The sequence below is a fragment of the Rhipicephalus microplus genome, chromosome X (genome assembly GCF_043290135.1).
Source record: "Rhipicephalus microplus isolate Deutch F79 chromosome X, USDA_Rmic, whole genome shotgun sequence".
NCBI classification, from domain to species: Eukaryota; Metazoa; Arthropoda; class Arachnida; order Ixodida; family Ixodidae; genus Rhipicephalus; species Rhipicephalus microplus.
Genome location: NC_134710.1, coordinates 201801170 through 201828352, shown reverse-complemented (window position 1 = coordinate 201828352; position 27183 = coordinate 201801170). Strand labels below are relative to the sequence as shown.

The window sequence follows — 27183 nt, the reverse complement described above, 5'->3', positions numbered from 1 at the left end:
AATTAAAAGTGACAATGTTACAGGCCCATATAGAGGTGTCTTCAGCAATTTAGGCTTTCTTTGAATGCATAGTTTTATAGGACAAAACTACGATAGCATTAGTTGCGCTCCGGTGCGTGGGCCTCATAATTAGTTTCGAATGCTAGAGGTTTTAAACGGGTGCACATATAGATATAGGTACAACGGAATTTTTCTTCGTTCGAGTAGACATGCCATTGGTAATTGCTCGTGCACTGTCGTGCTTAGCAATATAACATGAACGACTCATAGCCACCCTTGTGGTCACTTTAGCCATGTCATCTCGATCGTCAGGCGTTATCCTCAGGCCATCAATTTGAAACGAATCTATCTATCTATCTATCTATCTATCTATCTATCTATCTATCTATCTATCTATCTATCTATCTATCTATCTATCTATCTATCTATCTATCTATCTATCTATCTATCTATCTATCTATCTATCTATCTATCTATCTATCTATCTATCTATCTATCTATCTATCTATCTATCTATCTATCTATCTATCTATCTATCTATCTATCTATCTATCTATCTATCTATCTATCTATTTATCTATCTATCTATCTATCTATCTATCTCAATGTCTACGTCTGGTTGCTCTCGTGAATGCCTCCTTGCTAGCTTCGCAAGCGTAAGAGAGAAGAGCATGACTTTCTCGTCATGAAATGTATGACGTGATGTTCTTGTCGCATACGTTGTCATGTAATTTCTTCCAGACACGAGTGGCACATACTCATCAAGTAAAACAGACATACACAGCCTTGATTCGCTGAATGCAAAGGATAAATATCAGAGTCTTGGCAGGAATCGAACCCAAACGCCCTACGTGGTAATTGAATAATATTTACTTCAGAGGCACGCCATATCTTGAATCAGCTTTGAGAAAGACCCTTTGAAGCCGTAATGTTGGTGAAACGTGAATTGTGGTTGCAGTGCTGGTTATCAAATTTTATAAAGGTAACGTGCGTACTCCTACGACACGGGTGTTACGTCAGGTTAACGTCAATAACTGTTGAGTGGCTTCCACTGAAGTTGGTCTACGTAGCACTATTCAGAGCTACCAGCCTAAATTTGCTGTCAAAGTAGATACTTTTTTTTTTCATTTTTCGCAATCAACATTTTTCTGCTTCTCGTATTACACACACAAACGTCACCGTTCATCTACTGTGCAGAATTACGTCTTACCCAATATGGGATGATACCAAGCTTATATTTCGAGGCCCGTTTCTTTTGTTAAACATTTTTTTTGTTCTCCCACTGTCCGTTGCGCGTTGCACTCTCAGTGGCGCAGTGGAGTGTTTCACATCACACGATTTATTGAGCTTACAGAACCTTATCAAACACGTCACAGGAAATGTTCATTGCGAAGAGACATTCGCAATCATTCTCCAGACACAGGGCTCCCCACAGAGGAAGGGCTCGTGGTCTTCTGTTTCAAATTTGAGCAGTTTTTTTTTTTATTTTTGCATCAGCTAGTTTGCAGACGCGAATGTCACCGTGTGATCAGTGCGCCCCTCTTGTATTTTGCCGGCGTTTACGCAAACATGATAATGACCTCTTACATCTGTCACTGACACACAAATGCGGAAATTCCCAGCGTATCTCTTGTCACAGGACGTAAACCCAACAACTTTTGTTGCAGAAAAATGGCAGTAAAAAGCCTGTAAAGGAATTCAGTGTTTATGCTTGATCTACGTGTTAGCATCCACGTTGGGTCATCGTTCCCCAGTTTACTTGGTATCAGACACGAAGCAATTCATGATGTGCAGAACAATGGCAGTCGATAAAGCGCACGAAAAAGATATATATAACAACAAAGGTTCACTGCGGAATCATGTGCATAAAATGACCGCAAAAAATAGTTGCGTCCGTAGCAACTTGGGTAGGAGTTGATAGAAAATAGCGTTGGTTTAGTCAGCTTCGCTAAGGATGAATTTCATTCGACTCAAATAAAGCGCGCAGCTGCCAGTCGTTACTACGAGCGTATTTGGGTTTCCCCATTTTTCCTGCAGTGTCCAATCTTGGCATTTTTGAGGTTGAAAATAACGAAATAATTTAAGCTATCAAATCATCATACCTCCCCCAATAAAACGTTCGGCAGATTCCACGTACTTTGGAAATCGACGTTATGCGAAGCATGTGGAGGGAAGGTGACCATGTTGTAATTTAATGAAATAAAATGACGCTGAAATGTATTAAATGACGCGTGATGAAATGATGCTAAATATATGTACAAATTTTGCACTCACAGACATGTTAACAGTTGCAAATGTTTATATAACCAGTTGTTTACACTTGTGCAATGGTGGCAACAGGAACGTCAGTATCAACAAAAACGCAAGATGATATGAAGAGCTAGTACTTGCGAGGATAATAGGCCTGCACACTGCAACATAAATAAAATTCTGTGCATGACACCTAACTACAACGGATGTTAAGACGACATGACGGCTATATCATAGAGGTGCATATGAAAGTTTATAATATGGAGTAAACAGCACTGCAGCCATAATTGACGTTTAACGAACGTTAGGGTCTATTTCAAAAGTGGTTCATGGACCTGGCGTGGCCCTGTAGCAGAATGCTTGATTGCCACGCAGGAAGCTATGGTTGATTCGTGTTGGAACCTTCACATGTATTCTATGCATTCGTCGGCTCAACGCGGCCGATTTCAGCTTTTTCTTAACGCTTCCGCCTTAAAAATACCCATCTCTGTTCTCGCAGTTCCTGGGCAGATAGTGAATGTCAGTCGCCTGGGGCACATACCCGCATACTAAAGGCAATTACCCACCTGCGGGTATGTGCCAGTGTGACGCGATGTGTTTGACGACGTATGTGACGGTATTGTGACATTATGCTTGTCTTGACGATCGCAACATATTTGTCAAACTATCTTATTATCCCATACTAATGTTCATTCACTACAGGTTGAGGGGTTGATACCGAGAGCACCCAAATAAGTGCCTAGAAAGATAGATACATAGACAGGAAGATAGATCTGAAAAGTGCTTGCAGTACGCTAAGAAAACTTCACGTTAAAAAATTAGCAGATTTCACATACAGTAGAAATCGATGATATGCGAAGCACAAATAAGGAAAGTTGATATGCCACATTAAAATGAGCAAAACAATACGAGGCGTAGGTAAATTATGTCATTCATGACTTCCATGTCATGATTATCATGCTTGGCCGTGCCGTTAACATGCGCCGTCTATTCCAGTCAGCTGGTACCACATTTGGTATATGTGGAGCTAATGATACGGCTACGAGCACTCTATGAGCATTGCATGTAGTCATGTATTACGTGACACGCGTATTGTGTTTACTATGTTTGGACGTGTCATTTACCATCGTCGTCTATTCAGGTCACGTGATACTATATGTGCAGCTAGGAAAATTGCCACGAGCGTGCTATGTGCGTAGCATGTGGTCGAGTTGTAAATGACACGAATAGCATAATTATCATGTTAGAATGTCTCATTTAGCCTCGCTGTTTATTTACGTAGTGTAATACCGAACATGTGGAGCTAGCGAAATGGCAGTGAGCACTGTATGTGCATAGCATGTCATTATATTTTAAATGACACGAGTATTATGTTTACCATGATTGGACGATATTTAGCTTCATCGTCTTTTCACGTCACGTGATAAAGAATTTGGTATATGTGGAGGTAGTGAAACGGGCACGAGCGCACTATAAGCGTAGCGTGTTGCCATGTTTTACATAACACGCATATCATGATTAGCATGTTAGTACGTGTTATTCACCTTGGTCGTTCATTCACGTTACGTGATATCAAACTTGGTATATGTCAAGCTAGCGAAACGGCTGTGAGGACGCTAAGAGCGTAGCATGTATTCTAATGTTACATGAGACGCATGTCATGATTATCATGTTTGGATGTGTCGTTTACCTCAGTCGTCTTTTCCCGTCACGCGATATCAAATTAGGTATATGTGGATCTAGCGAAACGGCCACGAGCGCGCTCGCTATGAGCGTAGCATGTAGTTATGATTTGCATGACAGGCATATCATATGATTAGTAGGTTAGGACATGTCATTTACTTTCGTCGTCGTTTCATGTCACGTGATATCAAATTTGGGACATGTCAAGCTAGAAAACGGCTCCGAGCGCATCGTTAGCGTGGTATGTTGTCATGTTCTTGCATGATCCGCATGTCATGATTATCATCTTTGCAACAGTCATTTACCTTTGCCATGCATTCACGTCACGTAGTACAAAATTTGATATATGTGAAGCTAGCGAAACGCTCATAAGAGCATCATTTGCGCAGTGTGTACTTACGTTTTACATGAGAGGCATGCCATGATTATCAGGTTCGGAAGTGTCATTTACCTTCGTCGATCATTAATGTAACGTATTACCAAATTTGGTATAAGTGTAGCTAGCGAAATGATCGCGAGCGCATCATGAGCCTGGCATGTAGTCATGACTTACATGACATGCGTGTCATGATTTCCGCCCTATGGTCTGTCGCCTATGTTCACCATGCAGTCATGTCATACCATACCAGTTTTTCAAGATGTAGTATGAACGAAACCACCACAAGAGACGCAAGGCCATGAAATGTAAATCAAAATATTCATGACATAAACATCTTGATTTTCATGTTATGACTAGTCACTTATGCCCGTGATGCAGTCATGTCATGCCATCAATATCGGTATCGATACCATTATCGAAACCACAAGGAGAGCTTAGATAGATAGATAGATAAATAGATAGATAGATAGATAGATGGATAGATAGATAGATAGATAGATAGATAGATAGATAGATAGATAGATACGCTCAATTTCACCAAATATTGCCGAAATTTGCTAAAAAATGTTTAGCAATTAAAAAAAGGTAGTTTTCGAGCATGTGGAAACAATAGGCAAGTCTGGCGGTGCGAAGTAAAGTGGCAGAGGCGTTGACAGGCATTGTCTGAATGCCAGAATTGTGATGCCTTTGAATATTGTTTCTCCTCAAGTTAACAATTATATCTTGCAAACTTCAGCAAGTTGTGTTCCTAGTTTAGATTTTCTTCCCGTCTTTCCGACCTAATACCTTATTTTCTACTTTTTAACCATGTGACACTATCTAACTAACTTAAAGCCGAAGGCTCTAAGTCTTTTTTTTTTTAGAATTGCTAGAAACTCTTTTTTATCTGGAACTAAGACGTAGTACTGACAGTAAACGACAGGCGAGGACAGAAACAATATGGCTTATATTAAAATAATGAAATCTGTTCGTAATCACTGACTCATGACGTAATTCAAGAAGAAAAATGTGATGGCTTTTCTGTTTTAGGAAGCTGATATGTTGCTTTGTCCTCAATTTCACATTTATATCCTGTATGCTTTTATCCTTCGGTTTCGACAATTTAGTTCGGCGATATCCGACATCATCGATCCCGAATTCTATTCTGCTATCAATTTTGTTGTATTGGCTAGCGAGTTACGCTGCTTTGTTATTTGCCCATTTATGTGGTTTCCTAGCCTCGCCCTTCTGTAATACTTTGCTCTTAGGGGTACAGTAAGATGTAAATTATGTTAGCTAGGATGAGCAAGACCACTGCCATAAAATATAGTTTTTGCGTACCCACGCAGGGCGAAGAATAGGTATAACACAAAGCTAAAAATTTTGTTTGGTGAGAGTGAGTAAATATGTCAGATGCACTTTATTAGGAAAGTGATCACTAGACAATTTCTATATACTACATTCAATCGGAAATAATTAGACAATATAATCCACGTTATTGTGAGGTTTGAACATCAAACACCCTGTGCCAAGAAAGTCTGTGGAGCTCAGCTCTTAAGATTTCTTAATTATAAAGAAATTTTCTTCATATAGCCAAAATACCTGTTAATGTAGTTTTCAGGAGTTTTTCTAGTAGCCATAGGTTCTCTCAGTGCTTTTGCAGATAAGTTTTACACTTTGCAGAATGGCAAAGCACCGCATACGAGAGGTTAACTCTGTGCGTCTCGACTGTGCAGCTCTAGATCCGGCTGGACCTCTCTTCGAGGAGAGCGATGTCCACGTGAGCACGGCGGATGCGAACTTCGTGGACATCATCCACACCAGTTACGGGTGGAATGTGCTCAAGGGGGACCTCGGCATGCAGACTGCCGCCGGCCACGTGGACTTTTATCCCAATTTCCATCAAAGGCAACCTGGTTGCGACACTTTTAGTACGTGTACAGCGATCTAGCGATATTGTGCATGCCAGAGCAATATTCTTATCACCACGCATCCCTTATTCCGATCGCACCAGCGGGGTCACGTTCACCGCGATGAGTGGCGCAAGAACGTTTGTGCCGAACTTCGGGTCTGGTCGAGTAACTCGCTTCGCTTCAGCGGTGTGGTGGCATTCAGTTTATATTAACGCTCGCAAACGGAGGCAGGCAAGTGACCTACCCTTGCGGAAGTGATAGAAATAGCAGATGCTGATTCATTTGTAGGCTTACGCCACAGGAGCGAAGGAAAAGACGCTGAATGACAATTGACGCCAGCAGGTAAACGCGAGCCTTGGCTTCACGTGCCAGTGCCAAGCGCTGTCTTTGTTTTCTTCGTTTTGCGGTCGTGCGATCTCCGTTTTTCGCACCGTTCAAATAATGGCGCTACATATTTGTTCTTGCTGCTTGCGAAAAGGTGGCAACAAACAAAAAAACGCTAGAAAATGATGAAGACACTCTTATTGGTAGTCATTCACCAATCTTGATCAGGTTTGCTGGTAAGAAAAAAAGTTAACATCTAGAGACTGCAGTAAGTAAGCTTTTTTTTCGTCAATATTGCAAAAAAATAGAAAAAGTTCAAGAAACTCTAACATTGAGTGAAGAACTCTGTAACTAACACTAAATAATTGTAGCCTATTTCTGCAAAGTTCACCTGAAGTTGCGTAAAGCGCAGTTAAACTGGTTTTCTATGCATCGCTCTAAAATATAGCACTAAGTTGTCTTCATCTATTCACCTAAACACTGTAACAATCTCATCTGATTTGTAAACTATTAACAAAAATCTTCTCTGGAAGATTTCGTTGAGAAAATTGTGGCAAATGTTTGGCGTGAGATTTTAGATTTCTAAGCATCCGGCTACTATTTCTTCTAACTTACTGTTCTTTAGAGAATTTAAGGTTCTGAATTAACTTTTCTGCTTCTTGGAGTGGGCAGGATCGACTTCATTTTACTGGCAAAGCAGTCATTCAATGCGGTTCAACAGTTAACACATTTGAGTTCCACCGCATTTGACGTGTGTTTGAGTACGGATATTGTAGCGGTCCTCCATGTATATGGTGTAAACTGTAAACAGTGTAACTATAAATCAAGGAAGAGACCCAAGCCTCGTCATGGAGAATTTACCACTGCACTCGTCCATTTAAGCTTACGGAGAAATTAGAGATAACCTAAATTCACGAATATATATTCTTTTTTTTTCAGCAAGCGTGTCATTCATACAATAAGGCTCTCGATTTTTTTATTGGTTTCCCCAATTTACTATGTAAGCTAATACGACTGCCGTCAAACAGCTGATGCGCCACTTTTGTTTTGCTCCAGGTCTTTCATGCCGTCACCGTAGGGCGCACATATATTTTGTCGAATCCCTCCTGAATGAAGCATGCAAGTTTGTGTCCACTTCATGCCGGCCGAATGTTACCGACCCACGATGTGACCAACTTCCCAGGGGCGAAATGGGCTACGACAGCGAAAATGCAGGTGGACGTGGTGAACAATTCCTGACAACGAACAGCGAACCACCTTTTTGTCGGCCAGAGGAGCCGGACAGTGAACTTCTCCGGCGGCTACGCCAAACAGCAGCCTCAATAAAACGATAATAAATCAATGTCGTGGCCGTATTGTAACGAGTTCATGAGTTTGCTTCACGAAGCATTTTGAAACATTGACAACATCTTTTATGCTTGTTCAATGTATCGCGTGTGACTTCTCGGCGGGATAACGAAGGCAAGATAGCGAGAAGTTCCACGAGAACTGTCGACGCAAATGAGACAGCGCCTTTAATCTAGGACGTCTTCCTGAAAGCAGGCTACGAACATCACCCATAAGTGAGCGAAAATTGGGGAGTTCACACGTACTCACTCATGAAGTTTATTTCACGCTAATGGCCTACTAACACAAACACTCACCGAAAAATTTCTCAGCTGGACTCACTTGAACTCAAATTCAACAAACATTACTCACCCGAACTTTCTGAGGCTGAGAATCACGACTCGATCTGAGTCCGAGTGAGTCTGAGAGAGTCGACTTAAAAGACTGTAGCCGATAATCAGCTTGTTCGACCATGGTGTCAATGTTCTTTAACACATATATCTCACGTATTCAGCGCTCTTCTTGTCGTCTTTTTATATAGTACTTTCAAATGCGAGATATGAGTAGTTGCAAACAAGTAAATGTATTTTCGAAAGCAATTAGAACATAAGATATAATCATCAAAAACATTCATGGAAGACTTGGCTGGGGAAGGGGCGGTCAAGACACCCCCCTTGGTAATGCAAACCTCTAATCAATAAATATTGAAATGGTGTGTCAACGGTACTGATCTAGAATACTTGTTAATAAACATGAGTGTAAACACGAATCTCGGTAAGTTTGATAGTAATGCTGAAGATGAGTAGAGAGGATCTTATGTCGGAAAAAAAAAGACCGCTGTGGTAGCTTAGTGGTTAGAGCGTCGAACGCGTTATATGTCGGAAAAAAAAGTAGAACTCACACAGGCTGACTCAACAAATATATCTTGCGCTTTGGACTCACTTGAACTCACACTCACGATTTTTTTCCACCAGACTCACTCATACTCAAACTCACCAAAATATTACTCACTCCTACTCTTCACTAAAACTTAGACTCACGGCTTGATCTGAGACTGTGGTGAGTAGGAGTGAGTCAACACATGAGTGAGTTCACCGATCTATGCTGTCATCAAATCAGTTACGGGTTAACTTGCGCAGAAAGTTATGCCAAGTGATTCGAGATTTGATATGTCAGTGCCGCAAGAAAAAATACAAGGACACAAAATTCTGAACCAGTATTAGAATTGCAACCACCTTTCTATTTTCCGGTTGTAGTAACGCGTCTTACTAAAAATGTACTCTATCTACACCATGTACCCTGAAAGATTGCCTCTTACCGATTAAACACTAGCTCATGAAATCAGTTTTATAGGGTGCAACTGAAAACAGCCAAAAAATTTGGCAGCATCATATGCCTGACACTTTCATCAGCGCTCAGTGTTTTCACATGTTTTGGCAACCATGCAAATTTAGTAGCAGCAATATCCAAGCTCATTTGCAATTTGAAGGAGCCAGAAATTCGATTGAGTGATCCTGGACCTTTCAAACATTTTTGAATTGTTTTGTTTATATGAAAGTGTTTATTGCTACGGTCATGTGATTTTAACCGCCAATTGAAGGGCACATGCATAAAAACCTTGGAGCTTTTCATGTCAGTTATTTAAAAAAAAGGAACAAATGAGTTGGACATTGTAACAAAGTATTGCTATTGACTCATGGTTGTACGGGGTCATAATAAGACTTGTTGCTTGCAAAGACTTTCATTCTGTGCAAGTAGTGAATTTTATTCCCTTATAAAAGTAACGAAATAAAATTACGCGTGCAATTTTGTAGGTTCTCTAATTTGTGTCTTTCGTATGAGCTGCTTCCTGAAAGTCTGTACAATTATTCTTGAGAAAAGGTGAACATTCCTAACGAAGGAAACACAAGTAATTCGTTCACTCCCGAACAAAAGAAGGTGCTGTGTGGGGAAGATAACTTAACGTATGATCGTTGGCCGTATGGAGTTATATCTTGATTACTACAAGGTCTATACACTTACCTGACTGGTTTCCGTCATGACCGTTCATGCATAATATTAGGGGATTTTGTTACGTACGTCCAACAGCAATGATAATCAAAACAATTGTCTTCAGTTCTTCTTGGATGTGAAACGCTCATACGGTAACTTACTGCATGAGACCATTCTCTATGCACTTGAGGTGGTAAACCTTCGGGGTCAAATTTAGGATGCAAAGGAGCTCTTTGACTCACGTGTGTAACTCCGTACGTACGTGCGGCCGTACGAACGCGCCGCCGCGCGTTCCCCTCGGTGCAGGTGTTAGAGTGGTGCCAAGCAGGTGACGTCGCAGCTGCGCGTTCATGTCACGTTCCCCTCGCAGGTGCGCGCTCACGTCCCTCTCTTCCTCACCAGCAGCACGCTCACCGCAGTCCCCACAGCTGCCGGCTCCTACAGTTACTGTATATGCTACCTTTAGGTAGCAGATTTGCGCCAAGGTAAGCCATCTTGGGTTCAAAAGTCTTGCGGAAAAGCGACTCACCACACGCGTAGGAGCAGCGCTCGCGCTTCGGAGTACTAACATTGCTTTATTTTTTTCGCTTTCTTTTTATTTTTTATGATAGAGGAGGGGGCAGAACCCGCATTTAGACTCGTCGAGCGTCTTTGTGGGACGCACCCAGTGTCTGTGAAGGACGCACTCGGTGTGTGCGCGAAGGGCGCCAGCACGCTCATAATATTGCAAAGCATCGGCGTCGTCTGCGTAGGGTTGGCTTCTCCGCAGTGCATTTGAACGACCTATGACCACGTGATGGCGTGCGACCAATAGCGTTGCTGGAATCGTCAAAAGCCGGGTGAGCAGCTCCCGAAAAACAGTGGTGCAACTGTGCTACCTAAAGGTAGCATATACAGTAACTCTACCAGCTCCAACGCCCGCTCGCAACACACTTCTCTCTTGCTTCAATCTCTCAACCACCCTCAAAGCTGGACCACACGTCGAGTCGAAACACTTTTTAGACTCCTTTATCTGCGATAAAACTTACACGAAACCCAATTTGCTTCCCATGTCTTTGCATTTCAAACAAACGTGTACTCGAGTAAACGCTACAACGTGTTTCGCTTCAAACCCTTCTCCCAGCACCCGCGTCGACGCTCATTTCAACCGGGTCAACGGCGTGCGCACCGCTGCTGCTACGCATCCCATGGTTCCTTTCGCGATTATGCTCCATTTATTATTTTTTTGAAAGAGTCAAGTTCATTTTAAATGAGTCTGAGGAAAATACTGACTATATGACCAAGCCTGCTCGTACATTTTTTCTGCCAGTGCGCTTGTCTCACCAAAATGCCTCAAGCCTACATGTAGCTTAAAAGCTACAAAATCCACTGTCACCGCTACACAGCCTTAAATTTTGTATATGGCTCGTATCTTCAGTCCAAAGAAGAGTATTTTGGTCAACTTATTTCAAACTTCATTATTTTGCTCTTTAGTTTGTATAAAAATGGGGAAAAATGATTTCGAATGTGCAATGAAAAAATACTAGCGAAATTGGGATATTCCCCGACGGAGCCTTGCGGTCCCAATGGGGTACTGATACCTTTTTTTCGGAGGCAACTTTTCTATTCCATACAATATCTCCCGTATACATAGACGGCTCTGAACACGTATGACACTCAGCAAATTCTGATAAGATATTTTATTTAGATCTTAAATATTTCTCGCGGCGCACCTGCTGACATCAACACTAACTTGACGTCAGGCACCAAAACACAAAAATGGCACTTCCGCGTCCACCCTCTCGGTCATCTCTTCACGCCGTGCGGTCATGCGGTCAGTGTCATCCAGCGAACCTGAGAAGTGAGCTAGCGGAGTTTGGAATATGGTGCACGTGTATGCGTTCGAATACAATACCTATGCTCATCAGACAGCAAAAAATTATTTGATTTCCAATTTGTCACCATGGCAACAATTTTTGCCCTATGAATTGGCTTGCACCAGTGAAACGGGAGACAATAGATACAAGTTCCATCGGTTCCAGTCCGATCCGACGCTAAGACATGCGTGGGTCGACCTTGTGCACCGTGGCCGAGGCTAGACTGGATGCCAACCTAGCGGAGTTTACTCTGTTTGCTTTACACATAACATCCATGCATTGGCTGACCGACTTCGTATTGTCGGTGAAGAAACTACGCCTTAAGAAGCGTTGTACAAATGGTGCGATTCGGCTCGTGATTAGGCGTGCGACGCACGATGAGTCACAACACTTGGGGAGAACGAGCTATCAGTGCTCGGTCTCCGTTAACATACGGCACCTCAGCTTGCACACTCTGAATACATCTTATCCTCTTTATTGCGCACAAAATAAACAAGCTCACACAGTTATACTTCATTGTCAAATAACATTGTCAACAAAGCTACGTCTTCGCGAGCGACATACATCGCCACTGCCCACATTTATTTTCGACTCCGAGCGTAGGCCTAGCAAGGCCGACGTACTCGCTAGCGCCACTCGCTTTCCAACATGAGCTCATTGTTCAGCGCTTCTTCTTTCCAACGCGATCAAAACTTATACACTTATATGACGCTTTTACACGTGCAACTGGTTTTTTCGACGGCCTCACTCTACGAAGCAAAGGGGGAACGAAGCAGGCCGGTTCGCCGAGAGGGTCGGTGTCATTGTTTGTTTCTCTGCGAAATGACCTGTCTTCGCGGCTCGATATCTCGTTGCTGGAGCGGAAACGAATTTCGCCTTGCATAAATAGCACACTTCAAGCATCACTTTATTCAATCATCGGTTATTTAGCGTCATAAACAGTTTATCCAATGCTGGCTTTCCTGTTTCAACCCTCTCGTCTATTTGCCCAAGACTGCTCAAATCATTGAACTTGCCCACTTCTCGGCGGGGGCAGTACACCAACACCACCATTAAACCAAAAATGTTGCTGGCTGCCATATACAATGAGCTTTCACATAAGCTCAAAAATATTCAAGCTGTTTGACATAAACGTTGTTAGTTCTGCACATGTCAAGGTCATGGAGGAATATGTATTTCGTCCATCATCGCGCTCTTTGTATCATGTGTATGTGGTGTAGCGCATAACATCCCACCAACTTGTGGCAAGATATATTAGACAGACTAGTGCCTGTCATAGCAATAAAAGACGCCAGCATAACGACACTCTATAGGCACACCTACTTTACATTTATTATCTCATGGTCGCTGTTGTGGTTGTAAACTATTATTTTATTGCACGCACGTTATCTTCCGGCACCTTCATGAAAGATGACATGCAGTCATAGAAACTTTTCACACTAAGGACAACCATAAAATTTACATATTACCGCCCCGTCTATGTGTCTTCATGATGGCAAATTTTACCTGCAAAGGTAGTTTAAATGGCAGCGAAGGAACGATGTATCAATGTCTTGAGACAAAAGCAACGTCATATTGTCTTTTCGTTGGTGCCGTCTATTTTTCCTAGGTAAAATGACGATAAATTGACCCTAAGATCAAGCCGTCCTTCCTGGTAACTGGCGCATTGTGCTGGAGGGTCGGCAGAATATTGTAGTTTCAGGAATTTATAGTTCAAAATATAAAAAAATGATTCAGTTCTTCTTTAATCTTGTTAGCTGGTTTTAGGCTGAGCCTTTTAAGATCCCGTCTTTTTTAAAGAGTATATTGGAGTCTAATAACTTTCTATTTGTCGTTTTTCCTTTCAAATATGCTCTCTTTAAGGGAAAAATACGATACTCTCACGCAAAACTCGTAAAGAAACACTGACAGTCAAGCGGGAGTAGGAGAGTCGACGTTTGACTTTCTGTTCTAGTTTTGCAATGCAATATTGTGTCCTTCAGTAAGCACCAACTCGTTAAAGAAAAAAAAAAGCAGTCGTGAAGCCAAAGCACGAAAACAAAGCAACTACGTGAATAATAAAAAATAGATGCAGCCGTGTTGATTATTTTGATCACAATTTTCAGTGCAGTTCTGGTTTATCAGATTTCGCACAGTTCGATTCAAACAGGTGCAGCATTCGGCTCTTATCTGATCAGAAACTGCTTTTCTGGGCCCATGTAATTATCAGGAATTACAGGAATTACCACATTTTGATTACAAACGTTTTAAATGGGAAAGACCTTCAGGGGTGCCTAACATTCCAAGAAAATACAGCCCAGTTTCGTTATTTCTGTATTAGGCTCTTTTAGGGGGAAAAATGCCTCTTTTTTAGCACATATTTTGTGGACTCACTCCGTAAAAACCACTTAATCAATAAAACCATCACCAAAAAACTGGAGCACAACGAGATTATTCATGCAGCTCTGCTTTGGGCTGTGTATTCATGCTTTCGACATTTCGCAGGAACATTGACTTCTTTCCAGTATACGGGGCTGAGCTTCACATCTGGCCGACATGACACATTTGTAAACTGTACTCCTTCACATCAAACAGATCCTCCCTGACCCACTAAAAAAGAAGAATACAAAATTTATCCCACCACTGTGGAGCGGCAAAGGCAGAAACTATCATCATGTAATGATCCAATGACTGATTTGTCAATGCTACAGTCGCTTAGTGATCAAACACAATCCGAGTCTGTGAAAGAAGAGCAACGACAAGCAATAATAGTGATGGAAGATGAAAGCATGGTCGAAGTGTTTCATGGCAGGGACGAGGTCGATGAGTTTCTAAGAGCCTATAGATTAGAGCACGTTTGTCTCATGATGAGTACGACGAGCACAATGACTGCGATGACTAAGCTGGCTCAATAAAGATGACTTCTTGTTGACAATTGCTTTCTCTCACTCATACTCGGGGTCACCCTGAGTCAAACCACTATCCCAGTTAATGCGCCTAAATACAACGTCTTAGCGATTGGTTATAACGTCGTAGTACTTGGCTGACGTCGTAGCACTTGGATATAATGTGGTGCTACTTGTTTAAACTTGGCTATAACGTCGTAGCACCTAAGTGAACTCTAGCGGTGACCTAGAAGCAACCTATACAAAGAACCTCATTACCTAGCTTATGCGTAGATACCAATTAGAAGCAACCAGGCTGGTCTTCATAATCACCCTTTTTTGCTATTTGAAGGCTTGCGTGGCTTTATATTTAGCTTAACTTGACGAAAAATGGGGAGCACACTTAGACTCACTCGCAAAATATAATTTGTGCTTAGGACTCACTCAGGCTCGAACTCACCGAAATTTTTCCCTACCGGACTCACTCAGACTCAAATTCACTACGGTAGAATTATTCTCGACCAGGCTTACTCGTAGTCAATCTGTAAGGACTGCTATGCGCTCGGGCTTACTCACACTCAGCCTTACTTTGCGATGTGAGTCCGAATGATATCGCGTGTGTCGACTCATTAAGCAGTTAGCCGACCTACGCTGCTTAGTGGAAGCTTCACCCTTTTTTGTTATATTTTGAAAAAAAAAAGCACCTGTGTGGTTTTAACTGTTAATGACTACGACATCATTGTACTTGTTAATACTTCAACTCTTCTACTCATTCACTCTACTTCTACTGACACATGATATAATGAGCTGAAAAACTCATTATATCATGTATGCTAATTGATTCAGTTCCTGTTAGTCTTACGCGCTGCCATCATTGTTTGTCAGAAAAAATTCGTACTACTATGCGCAGGGTGTTCATTTCAGCTTCTATGTAAGAGACCTCCTACCTCCTTCTGTATAAGCATGCCATAAAATTATCGCAGTTTATTAACGTGGTTCACTGATAATAATTCCTTCAGTTTTTAAGACAAGTAGCTGGGTTGGGTATGATACGAAAATAGATATTGCGCTTGTTTACACAGGCAGGCCTCTGCCGCTTTACCACAACACTTCCAAACCACGTTTGTGAAATGAGCTTACAATGCCTCGTTTCAGCATGCAGGTTAGAGCGTAAAGTACTGAATGGCAGGAGGGGTATATCAGCTCGAGGATGAAACGTCAATGAAGTACCCATGTCAATGCATCCCCGGGAAGATTTATTCGTATTGAGCAATCTCATTCGTTGTTTTTGGTCCTGAATATTGCATTTATGAAAGTGGTATTGACTTTCTAGGGTCTAAAGCTAAGCGGAAAATATTTAGCACGCGGCAGTTTATGAATGCTTTCGCCTTAAGATTAAGAAAGGAAAACTTAAGAAGTTGCTATTGAATTAAATTGTGCCTGCGATATTACTGCAAGTCTACCCTCTGTGCCTGGGTGCACAAAACTTCCTAGCTGTTAACGATGAGCATTAACTACTCAAGCAATGCTGTTAGATGGTCTACTCTGAACAGATTATTCCTAGCCCCATCGTGGTGGTCTAGTGGCTAAGGTACTCGGCTGCTGACTCGTAGGTTGCGGGATCAAACTCCGGCTGCGGTGGCTGTGTTTTCAGTGGATGAGAAAAAGCTGTAGGTCCATGTGCTCCGATGTCGGTGCATATTGAAGAACTCCAGGCGGTTGACATTTTCGGAGCCTTCCACTACGGCATCTCTCATAATCATAGAATGGTTTTGGGATGTCAATCAATTCATCTTTCAGCGTCGTTGCACGTAACAAACAGGACAAAAGGGGAGCACACGCAGACAAGCGCAATCTAACTACTGTTTTAATTAAAAAAAGCATTTTCTCAAGTACCCAACCTAATCAGCGCTATCTCGTCAAACAACACATCATTCGCGCATACAGGGTGCTTCAGCTAAAAAGCACCAAGTAATAAAAAAAGAGTTGAGCACTACGCGTCTCCATTAGCGCAGTATTGTTCTGAGCCTAATTCGTGACTTCAACTAAGCATTAGCCGCCTAGTGGCTGCGCCTGGAAACAGCGCCAACAGGGTCAACCTTGAAAGGAGATATGTTACAACGTTGCGCACGCGTAGAAACGGCCACATAGTTCCTTTATTTTCGTCACACCGCACATTCGAGCCCCCCACCCCACCCCCCCACCCCCGAAAAAGAAAAGCGATGTCCAAGAACAATTGAAGTGTGCCGCAATGCATGGCATCGTGAAGGATAGATGACCATGCATGCTTCTATACCTTCCCGAAGGATGCAGACGACGCACAACGCAACTGAGAAGGGCGCTAATCAGAAACTTACGCTTTGGAAAGATGATCATGGAGTCTATACGGTAGTTTTTTCTAATCCATTCGCTCACGACGACGTGATTCTCTTCGGTGAGTATACACTTATTTAACACGTGTGCATTTCAAGCATGATTCGGACCCCCAAGCACGGAGTATAGTTTCGTTTATATAAGCAAACGCATTACGAAGTTTTTTGCGTTACGTGTGTCACTCTATTTCTCGCATATGCTTGTTTTCTGTGCAAGTCGTAGTGCTCCCCATTATTGAAATAAATTACGACAATTCTTCCCCCGAACATTTCCGATTTCGAATGTGTATTGTACTCACACACAAACGCGCGCTTCAGGGTTGCCAGCACTTAGCGTGTGTTTATAGCCAGAGTTTAAAAATATGCCGGAACACGTAATTATGACGCCATCAAATGCATGTTGCTCACCGTTGCCTGGAGTTAGTCAGACTATTTTTTGTGTTCTCAAATATTGTTTAAATAGATATGTTTAATTATCGAACTTTTCAAGAAACGAAGATAGACAAAAATTTTCAATGACAAAGTTGTAGATCGGTTTGCAAAACGTCCGATTAGACGGTTTTCAATTTTATATCTGTTAGGTATGAGTATTTTTCTGCTAATTACAAATGCCCGCAAAATACAAAAACTACCACGTGACAAACTCGCTCGTGCGCCAGTGCGCGCAATGATTCTAGTGCTCCCTAACGTTCCGCGTACGAACGACCATAGCATTTGCCTCATCGTGCTGTCTCGGCAGGGCCGCAACAATGGTGACGGCTTTACGATGAACACGTTTTGCCATCGGCCACAAAAACGATAACCGCTGTGACTACTTATCGCTGTTATAAACTGTTGTGAGAGCAGCATGAAGTTCGTACGCGGAACGTTAGGGAGCACTAAAATCATCGTGCGCACCAACGCGCGAGCGGGTTTGTCACGTGGTATTTTTGTACTTCACGGGCATTTGTGATTGGGAGAAAAAACACTAATACTGAACAGATATAAAGTTCAAAACTATCAATTTGGAAGTTTTGAAAACAGATCTACAACTTTGTCATTGAAATCTTCATCCTTCTTTGCTCCTTCACAAGTTAGTTAATTAAACAGATCTAAATAAAAAATGAGAACAGGAAAAATGTCTGACTAACTCCTGGCAACGGTGAGCATCATGCATTTGGTCGTGTCGTAATTACGTGTTCCAGCATATTTTAAAAGTCTGGCTAAAGTTACGTGGGACACCTTGTATAAGATGTCCATGCATCCAAATTGTACGCAGTGTGCGTTCATATATCTGCGTTGAACTACTGCCTACACCAAAAAGCGAGTGGTCAGAAAAACACGAACTTATTCATTGTAAACTTAACGACATGGATCGCGAACGAAAAGAAAGGAGCACTAAGTTATAATCGAAACTACGATTTGCCTTACCTCAAGATGTAGTTACCCTGGCGTAGCTCTCTTCTGTAATCAAGTGAAAAGCATGCGCATTCAGCTTTTGACGCGACAACCGGATACCAACGTTTTTAAAACGTTGCGGGATACGTGCAATCGGCAGCACGAGTCGCTGCGTTGTTACCTCGCGAACTGTTATGACCTTGCCTGTAGCAATGTGGTGACTTAGCGCAAAATGCTAGTTCCTTTCACAGAGGCCCGCTACACACGCGCAATTGCCTTCTTCAACCTCGCACTGGCTAGACAGGTTCTTCAACTTGAAGTACATCTGATGCGCTTCATCGAAGAGGCTCAATGTTTGCACGCACAGCGCCACTATTTCCGCTGTTTGGCGATTGAAATCCTTCATGCCGATGAGAATGGGGCGGTTCGCGGCGAGCTAACTTTCGCCTTCGACAAAGCAACGTGATCCGACACCAAAACCAAGAAGCTTAAGCACAGCGCCAAGCGAAATTGCCGCGTAGACCTTGTTAGGCGCAGCCATCATTGTTTTTTTTGCACAGTGTTACCAGCACACGGAGCGTTTTGTGTAGTTGCGAATAGAACACGTCAGAATGCTTTTTCGATCCGCCAACCTCGGCAATTAAAGTAAATTGCTTAATAAACATTTTAAATAATGACTCTACACAAGAAAATTTAATGGGAAGCTTGTAGCGCTTATCCAAAAATAGTCATGGAGTGAATACCCATGGAGTGAATGAAGATGAATGGGGAAAAGCGTCCATGCGTCTGTCCATCCGTTTTTTGACCCGTGCTTCACTCCATTCGTCCACACATCTATCCATCAGTTCGTGCGTCCGTCCGTCCTATTGCACACACATTATTGAGCCAACGCTATCTAAGAAATGACAGAAGAAATGGTAATGAGACAACGCCATCTATCATACTGTTTGGGAGATACTGCCACTTACACCTGATGCAGGACAAGGTTAGACTAAGAGGAGCTTCGCCCCTAAAAAATACCGCGGGGTATGCCGCTTAACCTGTGGCGTCTTTAGTGCTTTCCATGTAAGTTCAAAGAATTATCAAAGACTGCTCACGCATGAAGGCTGCTTGCACAGGCTATCAGTGACTACAAAAGTTGGGCAATTGTAGGAGGGTAATGATAAAAATAAAAAGAAAAACTGCAACGAAAAAGTGGCCGCCACGTGAAAATGCGAAAGAAGACCGCAGGCAGCATTAGACTTAGTGCCGGCATTTTTTTCTTTTTGGGGTAACGATAAACATCATGGATGGGGAGGGGTTGAATGCTTGCTGTCAGCCAGAAAAGAAAAAAAAAATGGCTGGGGCTCCATCGCATGCTGCCTGCGGTCTCGTATCACATTCGCTCGTGGCGGCTGCTTTTTCGGGGTAGATTTAGGGGCGAAGCTCCTTACGCTGCGGCTCAGTCGCTCCTCTGTAGGAGCCACACCTTACTTCCCACTATACTCACTAGATGGTGCTACGCTGTTGCAGTACGTCAAGTGATCACTAGATGGCGTGGCCACGTGTCGCGTGGTCATGCCCTTTACTGCAAAGTACGAGTCCTCAACCTCACTATTTAAAGAAAAAAATAAATCTAGTTTTTGGTTCATTAAGTATTACGGCTTGGTGGCGTTAGCCACCACCCGATCTAAAGGGTACAGCCATATCCATCCATCCATCCATCCATCCATCCATCCATCCATCCATCCATCCATCCATCCATTTATCCATCCATCCATCCGTCCATCCATCCATCCATCCATCCATCCATCCATCCATTCATCCATCCATGTGGTTTAGTTTAGTAGGAGTTTGACAGAATGGTGGACAGACAGACAGACAGACAGACAGACAGACAGACAGACAGACAGACAGACAGACAGACAGACAGACAGACAGACAGACAGACAGACAGACAGACGCTTACTCATCATAATTCACTCCTGTGAGATGCTGTGAATTTTTGCAACTTTTTTTATCGGTACCATCTTACTATCATTAAACGTCTATCGTAGTCACCGATAGCCTGTTCAAGTGACCTTCGCGTGTAAGTCGTATTGATAATTCTTCGAACTTACATTTGAGGGCACTAAAACACCGCCCATACGAAGGCAATCACGTGGCATATTTTGAAATTCGTTCATTTTGAAGAAAGACGGAAAAGAAATTAGCAGCACAGTTCGCTTACCGCAGACTGAAATTTCATTATCTCTGGTTAAGCCCTTCAAGTTTTGTATTGAAGGTTTTTCTCTGGAGTCCCCATTTAAAAAGTTGAATTAGCAATTTTCCTAATAGCCAAGCTTTGCCAATGGCGAAAATATTCTGACATGCTTTATACGGCTTAGAACAACACTACCCTAAGTGGAAACGCATAGCGCTCATCAATACATTTATTGGCGCTTTTTAGCTGAAACACCCTTGATAACAATTTTTTCTGTGATTACAATGCCCCGCATCACAGCATTTTCAGCCACAGAATACTCAAAGGCACATCTAAAAAACAATTGAGAGGAAGACGTCATTAAAGATATGATGACAGGAGCGAAATTTCGTTATCTAATAAGGTAATTGAAGGATTGCTAATGCGCTTCTCTTTTAGTTTTGCAATCCATAAGGCTACTACAACTTGTCACGTGGTTTTGTTTTGGTGTTTGAAAAAAAATGGCAGCGCTGCAAGGCTGAGGTGTGCACCCACATTCCTTGAAATGCGCAGCCGAATTCGTACTAGGATGACCTTTTACACTTCGTCACGTGTTGCAGCATTTCCCAGTCTGCCCTCCGCAAACGCGTCACTCGTCATAGGAACGTTACACACAACATTCTTTGCGCAAACTATAAACTGGTTCAGACGCCGTTGTTTAATCTTAAGCTCTTTATTTGCTTGTTCCTAGCCTTCAAACATCTTTATTTTGGCACCTACATCTCCGATTTTGGTTTTTACCTAAAAATTTACTAGCACTCCGTAATTAGCCGCTACCTTTATAAGTCTGTGGGAAACGCCTTGCATATACGGGATCACTGAAACCGTTGAACTAGAATCACTTTGCCTGTGATATACAATGCATATTTCTTTTTTCTGTTTTAGTTTTTTTTAATTTGCCTAACAAATGACGCCTGCATTAAGGTAAGCGGGTACCAGGCCTCTCGCAAAGGATCAACTTGCTCAAGAAACACTGCGTTAATTGCGGTAATACATTATTTTTTCAGCGTCGACCAGAAACAAGGCATGATAATTCAATGATAATTCATAATAATTCGAGGCATGATGATTCTCTAGTCTGGAATGGTGGAAGGTGAAGTTCAAATTTGGTTTTCCAGCTCTGGGCGAGAAATGCTAGCACACTCGTTCCCATAAAACTTTAAGTTGGTGCAAGAAATGGCCTCTTGTAATCTACAGTTACTTCCTACATAAATGTCACATCTTTTTCTCTAGAATGGAAGGCTTCGTTATTATTGAACCCTTTTATCTCTTCGTGGCTGCCCATTATAAAATAATCATAAATTAAGTGTTACTTGTTCATGTGCGCTTGTTTCGTTCAGCCTTGCTTGTTACACGCAGCGTTGCTAAAACTTTAACAACTTCCTGCACTGGTGGTTGAGGTACTGGTCAGTTGCACCGCGACACCATATACATCTACACATTTCCCCGGACAACCTTGATGGTCACTACCTTGTACCCATCTGGAGACTTCCCCTACCATGGTGAGAATGTCTGGCGTTGACATCTGAGGTGTCACAGTGAATTTCGATTCATGGCCCGCTACTACTTGCATTGTCTCTGGTATAACGGCAGAAATCTCCGACAACACGTGCCTTTTCTGTTGCGTAACGTGGTCTTAGCAGAGACCCCCCGTGACCCTGAAAGCTAACGTTTCGAGAGGACCAAGTCGACGTAAAGGAGGTATTTTGAACACCAGAACTGATACATAACTTGTGCACACTAACCGAACCTTTATAAGAAAAGCGATATGATGTTAGAAGATTTAATTGATTGTTTGTTTGATTGATTGATTGATTGATTGATATGTAGGGTTTAATGTCCCAAAACCAGCATATGATTATGAGAGACGCCGTAGTGAAGGGCTCCGGAAATTTTGACCACCTGGGGTTCTTTAACGTGCTCCCAAATCTGAACACACGGGCCTACAACATTTCCGCCTCCATCAGAAATGCAGCCGCCACAGCCGGGATTTGATACCGCGACCTGTGGGTCAGCAGCCGAGTACCTTAGCCACTGGACCACTGTGGCGGGGCGATGTTAGAAGAAGCGAAAAAAATTGTGGTGGCCTACCCAGGAAGGACGATTCATAGCAAATTAGGGACATGCGGTAAACCATAAAGCCACCCAAACCTTTACCTAGCATGCGCGAGTGGCAGATTTTCTCTGTGTCAGTGCCTTATGATGAAGCCAAGTTGCAAACAGGGCGATGGTAAGCACACGCCCTCAAAGCGCACCCACCTGGGCCAACATGCTAGGTTATTCGTTTTTAAGGGCTCACCACCCATATCCGTGCACTGCACCTGAATAGGCGCTGCGAAGGTAAAATGGATTTGTTCAAATTTCACGTTTTAAAGATTGGGTCAGCAAGCAATCAAGGCAATAAATTATGAAGATATGCCACACGATTCCACTCATCGCGTCCGAATAACATGGTTCATTTGAAGACTGTATCAAACCCCGTTGGTTCTGCATTGTGAGGCGCCGATTGCGCTGCGCTGGCAAGTTTGTTTGAAGTGGGCTGATGTTGGTTGACGACCTTAAGAATGAACCACCTAATAGACGATGGGCCCTTAGAGCACGATCTGTTGGCGTATGCTTACTGCCACCGTGTTTTTAACTTAGTTACGTTGTATGGCACAGATGCACAAAAATGTCGCCAACTAAACAACTACTGAAACATTTGGGCGGCTGCACATCGGCCAAGCAGGAAAATCTATTTATGATTGGCTAAATAAATATAGACAAATCAAAGCATGGCAGATGGACTTGCAGTAAAATCGTCATCAATCGACTCATTTTATGGACGGTGGTTGCCAACTTTTGTTTCTGGTTTTTGTACAATCAGCTGTGAGCATATTCAGTGAGAGTATTAAAGCTGATGATGATGATCATCATCAGCCTGAATACGCTCACTGCAAGGCAAACACCTTTCCTAAGATACACCAATCAAACGGATCTTGTGCTTTCTGCTGCCACGTTATACCTGAAACTTCCTAACTTCATCCGGCCACCTAACTTCCTGTCTCCCCCTAACCCGCTTGCCTTCTTTGGGAATCCATTCAGTTACCCTTAATGACCAGCGGTTATCTTGCTTCCGTGCTACATGCCTTGCCCATGTCCATTTTTTCTTTTTGATTTTAACTATGATATCTTTAACGCCGGCTTGTTCCCTGAACCACTCTGCTCTCTTCCTGTCTCTTAAGGTTTCGTTGTCTATGCTCAGTATTGTCATACCTAAACAGGTCAATGAATCTTAAAAAAACAAGAAAGTTGATAAAAAACGCATGAAGAAAGAGAACAAAAAAGACAGGAAAAGATAGAATGAAAAGAAAAAATAAATATACAAAAAAGAAAAAGGAGGAAAAAATTTTTAAAAAGAAGATACAGAAGACAAAAAACGAGAATTTCGCTTCATGAAAGGAAAAAATACCAAAGAGCGTGAACCGAAAAAAAGCGAATGAAAAAAAAAAACGAGACAGGGAAAAAAAAAGTTGAAAAAGAAACAAGAAAAAGAGAGAAAAAAGAAAAAAAAACAAAGTTGAAGCAAAAATTGTGAAAACTATATACATTGCACTCACGAAGGGTAAAATTTTTACAACTATCGAGAACCGTCTTTCACAGTTCGAAATTTTCTTCCTCGGAATTGGACTCATGCAATTATAGCTCTAAAGTTTAAGAAAAAGTTTATTAGTCACTAATATTGTAAGCAACCCGATATTCTGTCGTATTTTAAATTCTCTAAATATCACCATGTATAAAAAGTGAAACAAACATACAAGAATAATTTTTACTCTACGTACCTACTCCGCATCTGCTACTAGAAAAAAATTAATGAGACCAATATGCAAACCAACTTGACGCTAAGTGGGCGATTGGAGGGGGGGGGGGGTGGTAATAAAATTTCTTTTAGTTTTACAGAGCAATCATTTAGGAAGAAGTTTAAATCAATAGGAAACTCCTACTCTACGCACCGACAGCAAAGCAAGATCTATAAAACAGGCCCATTAAGCTGCGCATCATGACATTCGTCAGTGAAGATTAATTCAATCAAAAACATGTTAACAGCAATATCAAAAATGTACACCAAACTGTTTTTTTTATCAGTCCGGTTAGACTGCGGGTGGAGTCTGCTTCTCCGGCACATCCTTCTTCCTCAATATTTCACTTGGCTCTGCCCTGTTCATTTTTTTTTCTAATTGGTTTTGCTAATTACCTGCTATACGCTTATGATGTGGACCGAGGATTTGTTTTTTTCCTTACCTCACAATAAAGAATGTCTCTTAAGGTTAAACCTATCGTTTTCCTTTCCATCACTCGCTTCATCATCACCAATTTTGGTTGAACGCTCTTTGTAACCCTCCATTTCTGCTCCGTAGGTAAGTACCGGCGAAATTCAGCTGTTATATACCTACCCTTTGACAGTTGGTGGTAGATTACCATTCAAGATTTCAGAATGCTTGCCAACTGTGAACCTCCCCATCCTTAATCTTCTAGTTATTTAACTCTCACAGCAAGGCTCTGCGGTTACTACCTGTCCTAAGAAGACATATTTCTTTGCAACTTCCAGCATCTCTCCACCCATCGCAAAGCCATGTTTTCTGCCAAGACTATCTGCACATTACTTTAGTTTCGTGCATAATAATTTCCCAGCCTACTTTTCTGCTTTGCGTGTTCAGTTCTGTAATCATGAGTGGTAATTTGTTTCCTGAGTTACTCATCAAAGCAATATCATCAGCGAATTTCAGACTACAAAGATACCCTCCATCATTTTTTTATCCTATACTCTCCCAATCTAGGTCCCTGAAAACATGCTTAAAACACGTGGTGAATAGCATAGGAAAGATCGTGTCTTCTTGCCTTACACCCTTCTCTATTAGGGATATGTTATTCTTTTTTGGAGAACTATGGTGGCTATCGATCTACTCTAGATCTCTTCCAGTATGTTTTTGTTGGGTTCTTCGATGCCCTGGAGTAGAAATACGAAGTGTTTCCCGAGTGAAACGCTGGTATCAGTCTGTTATTTTTTCCCCTTTTTTTTCACTGGTGCTCGCAGAAGACGCCGTTTTTCTGCCTCTGGAAATGGAATTAGAATCACCACGGCCTCCACCCATACCTTCAACGTCATCTGTGGTCACTCTAAAAAAGCGCTTCGGTCACCCAAGTGACGCCGGCAATGAGGACACGCTGATATACTCTACGGCCAGTGATGAGAGCTCGGATGAAAGTGACTTTGTGGCGTGGTAAAGCGCAAAGCGAAGAGGAGCCTACTTACGACATCTTCCCCAAGTAAGGCCACCAAGAATATGCAAGAGCCACCGGTTCACACTATTTTGTTTGTCCCGCTGAATGCCGCTGATGGCATGAACGGACTTAATCACCTAGCCACGTCTATGTCTCTTGAGGCGCTCGTTCTGGGACCAATAACAGATGTGAGAATCAATGTTTGCAAGAACGTTCTGGCGATAGACGTTACGCAATGTACTTTCTCTCGACATATTGAACAAAGTCAATGTGCTGGGGAACATCAACGTACGTTCTTACATACCAGATGGCAAGGACTCAATGGCCGGTGTTATATACAACGTCGACACTTCTATTAGCTACATTGATTTTCCCATTCTAATCAAATCAGTGACGGAAGCTACTACCATCTTGCAAGCCCGCCGTCTTGGGAACTCACGATGCGTAAAACTTGTTTTCAAGGGTGACAGTCTTCCCTCTCTCGTAAGAGTTGGACATTTTCGACACATAGTGTGGCCGTTCGTGCCGAGACCTATTCAGTGTCGGAGCGGCTGTAACATGAGACACATGAGCGTTGTTTCCACAAGTTCTGCTGTGTGCTCCCAATGCTCGGAGTCACACAACACAGAAGCCTACCAAGCAGAAATTGCAAATGCGGCAATTGCCAATGTCCTCACGATGCGGTTTCAAAAGAGTGCCCAGGTGTGAAGAAGGATATGCAAGTGCTAAGGCAGATTGCGAGAGACTGTTCCACTCACAGGAAGGCTGCTGCTAAAGTGCGACGTCGGCTTTCGCGCCACACGAGAATTTCCAGGATACCCACTGCCAACGTCAGGGATACACCGCTACCCCATATCACACACTCACCACTACAAGCACCAACAAGTGCCAACAACTAGCATCCTCAGAAAGACGCATGAATCGTCGAGTCATATGACGCGTCACCAGCGCTGCCGTCGATAAATTTGCCAGCAGAGTCATAACATCGGCCATTGAAAGCCACTTAAGAGTGAGTGATTCGCGACAGTCAAGATAAGGAAGTAATAGCCATGATTAAGACCCTCATGAACACCGTTCGAGTACTCCTGATAAATATTCAGACTCCGGCTCCTCACAGCATCCTTCAAATACTGGATGCTCTGAATCCAGCGTTGTAAAGCCTAGAAGCAGCATGGTTTTTTCTCTGCAGCACTTCCGTAAACAAGTTAAAGAAGCATAAATTTTGCAATGGACTTGCCGAGCCCTTAAACGCCGCATTTTCAATTTTCGGCCATTTGTATTTAGGAATGAGTTTCTAATTATCGTCATTTGTGAACCACACCTTCACAATGCTATTCAACTATCCAAATACGAAGCTTTCAGATCTGCAACCTCTAACAAAAACA

At 42.4% G+C, this 27183-nt stretch overlaps 1 protein-coding gene across 1 annotated transcript in view; it reads left to right on the top strand.

Moving 5' to 3' along the window:
• The window catches only part of LOC119185261 (pancreatic triacylglycerol lipase), a 41567-nt gene extending 33684 nt beyond the window's left edge, over nucleotides 1-7883 (top strand). The window contains exons 6-7 of the mRNA XM_075881369.1: nucleotides 6028-6222; nucleotides 7585-7883. Coding sequence (XP_075737484.1) covers nucleotides 6028-6222; nucleotides 7585-7862 — 473 coding nt within the window. The 3' untranslated portion in view covers nucleotides 7863-7883. The remainder of the gene's footprint in view (nucleotides 1-6027; nucleotides 6223-7584) is intronic.
• Nucleotides 7884-27183: the final 19300 nt, after the last annotated feature.